The sequence below is a fragment of the Telmatherina bonti genome, assembly GCF_933228915.1.
Source record: "Telmatherina bonti genome assembly, chromosome: 12".
NCBI lineage: Eukaryota > Metazoa > Chordata > Actinopteri > Atheriniformes > Telmatherinidae > Telmatherina > Telmatherina bonti.
In genome coordinates this window covers 27,752,269-27,755,267 of record NC_136610.1, presented here as the reverse complement: position 1 = coordinate 27,755,267, position 2,999 = coordinate 27,752,269, and the positions used below count along the sequence as shown (strand labels likewise).

The 2,999-nt window shown below is 39.3% G+C and overlaps 1 protein-coding gene across 1 annotated transcript in view; it reads right to left on the bottom strand.

Annotated features, from left to right (window-relative positions):
- Positions 1–2,184: 2,184 nt before the first annotated feature.
- LOC306763370 (A disintegrin and metalloproteinase with thrombospondin motifs 2-like) overlaps positions 2,185–2,999 on the bottom strand; it is a gene marked incomplete at both ends in the record, with an annotated part of 142,533 nt that continues 141,718 nt past the window's right edge. Inside the window, one exon of the mRNA XM_079250156.1 lies at positions 2,185–2,999. This exon is cut by the window's right edge and continues 1,188 nt beyond it. Coding sequence (XP_079106282.1) covers positions 2,185–2,999 — 815 coding nt within the window.

Sequence of the window (2,999 nt, the reverse complement as noted above, 5' to 3'; positions counted from 1 at the left end):
TTTTGTGTTGACTAATACTTAGAAAATATAATGCAGATAAAAGATTAAAAGAATAAAGGTTCAATTGAATCTTTTCTTTTTTTTTGTAAGTGTATGATTCAGCTGAATCATACAAAACTACATTTCTGATACATTGCTGTTAAAGCAGCTGTATTCTGCAGAGGCAGTGGTTAGAAACCTCTGTGGCTGTCCTGTGGACTCTCCTGTCCCAGTTAGGCACTGGGATGTTGAGGGAGCACGTGAGTTGAGTGATGGAGCTGCCATAAATTGAGCACATCCCACAGATGCTTTGTTAGATTGGGAATTTGAGAAGTTTGGATCATAGGCTAAGGCTGTTATTGTCCTGTTGGCAGAGGCTGTGGGACGGGGTATGGCTGTGGATAGTCTATAAATTATGAATGCCATGCCCGAAGCTTCATCAGAAGGAGACTGCATTTGCAAAAACAGGATCAATACTATCCAGTCAACCTGTCAGTGGTTCCAATGTGTCAGCAGATTTGTTTTAAAATACTGAAAAAAACTCAGTTAGTTTGGTGTCTTTAAGACTATGAACCAAAGTGAAGTTTAACTTAATCTAAGTGTCGCTGCCTATGCAGTTATATAACCCTAGTCACTGCCGACATGCACCTAGAAAGATTGTCACTTTTTAAACTTCAGTTGAAAGAGACTGAAATCTCACTGCAAGACTTCAACCAGTCATACAATTTCTATGTTGATCTGATTAGTATAAAAGCTAAACAAAACAATAAAACAAAAAACAAAAAAAAAAAAAACAAAGACAAAAAAACCCAGAATTTTCCATTAATGGTTTAGCAATGTTTTGTAATGGCATGGCAATATTAGAATATCCTGCTAATTTAATTTTACCGTCATACAGGAACAGAAAAACTGATGTGTGGCTTTTGGAACACAACGAACATGAGTGCTGTACTATGTCTCCCTCTCGTGGCCAGATAATACATTGCTTCACAACTTAAAGATCAACAGGAAGTACAGAAAAGCTGTAAATGTGCTACAGATGATGGACGGGCCTGTAGGGCAGTTTTGTAGGGCAGAAAAAAAGAAACGGGGCATGTTTTACAGAAATCACACAACACGGATGAATTGCAAAATACCACAGGCACTTAAAACTTTAATAAATATTAAACATTACCTTCTATTTCATATGTACATATATTGTACAGAAAGATAGGTGACTTTGTACTTGCTGCAAGTTAGAGATGTAAAAGCAATACAACATTTGGAGAAGAAAATAAACTGGCCTTTAAAGTCGAAAATCGATGATGGTGTTATTTCTACATTTATTCAATTTGAAAATGAGTGAATAAATAAACTGCATGAAGTTGCGTAAACTGCATCAGATATTGCTCTCAGCAACTGACAAAGAAAAGAAAAAACACCACACTTATTATTAAAAAAAAAGGAAAAGAAAAATTCAATACGATTTTTTTTCTGCTCGATTGTATTGATTTCAACTCAGCTAAATGAGAAATTATGACAGATCATTTAAGCACCAAGAGTTCGGCTAATCCCTCATGAAGCTTTTACACTGTATATTCCTGAGAGTTTAGAAAACATTTAGAAAATCTTTGCTTTGGAAGCGGCAACACCATCCACCCAGTGTAAATGTTGGCCATGTAATAGTGTAAAAAAAAATTTGCTCTTTGAAGATTTTCCCATTTCAAAATGAAATGACTTGATCTCCTCCAACAAATGTTGCTGTTAGGGAACTGGGAAGTTTTTATATTCATATTTGTGAGGGGAAGATGCAGTCCTTGGCTGTAACAAGATACGGGAGGAGAACTGGATTTTACATGGCCGAATATCATTTAATTTTGAACACTCATTTAATTTAAAAGTCAAATCTTCAAATGAGAGCACAGGTGGTTTATAAGGATGATACCTTGACTGTGCAAAAGGCTGGTCAATCAGGATTTTCACTCTGTCCATTTCCTTTGTCTTATCTTTGTTTGCAAGAGGATTCACACTAAAATCTGCATCGGCATGTGTTTAAAGCAGCTATTTTTATTTAACCATCATATTCCTTGTCCTGATGGTGATGTAAAAGACAGGCTTTTTTTTTGTTCTTTTCTGGGAAGTCCAAATAAAAGCATTTTGAGAGCTCTTTGAAGATATTTAAAGAGGGAAGTGTTCGTCTCTATAAGAGAAATGAGAAGGCGTGTTCTATTGTGCAACATGGCCTCTCTTCATCCTGAGGAGAAAGTTACGCTTCTCCTCCAGAAGCTCTTGTATGCGTTTGTTCCTGGTTCTTTCGCTGAGGTTGACTCGTCTCTTTGGAATCAGGTTGTTCTGAGAGACATCACTGTCCACGCTGACTCTGTTATAATTAACATCGATGGAGTTGTTCTCGTTGTTGTCACTGATGGCGGTGGCTACAGTTGGCGGTCCTTGTGTGGTAGTGATCAGAGGGTCTGAAGTTGTTGTGGGGATGGGAATGCTCACTGGGATGTACTCAGTAAGGTCCAGCCATGGCGAGGAGATGAGCTCTGTCATATCTTCTCCATTTATAGTCGGGATCACCATAGAGAGGCCGTCTTCCAGTACAATGGTTTCCCTCTGCACTCCTGAACTGCTGTAGGACTCTGGGATGTCATCACCACTGGGAAAGGTCCCACTGGTCTCGGTGGGATCACTGCTGGTCATCACTGTAACGTCGTCGTACAGCATTGTTTCAGTCGGCACCGTGACAACCTCTGCATTGCTTCCAGTGGGAATCAATAAGTCAGCGAAGGTGTTTGAGGTTGTAACGTCAGTGTCCACGCTGTCATGGTGCCACTGTGGCGTGTCATCAGTAATGGTTAAATCATTATTGATTACTGATGTGGCTGTGATTACTGGCTCAGGGAAGGGGATGCTTGTCATTGTGATAGCAGAAGAAAGTTCCTCTCTTGACGGTTCTCCGTTTGCAAAGGGGGTGGTAGGTGTGGTGACTTTAAAAGAAGTTTTCGGTTTCTTTGTCTCCTTGGCTTTACTCTGCT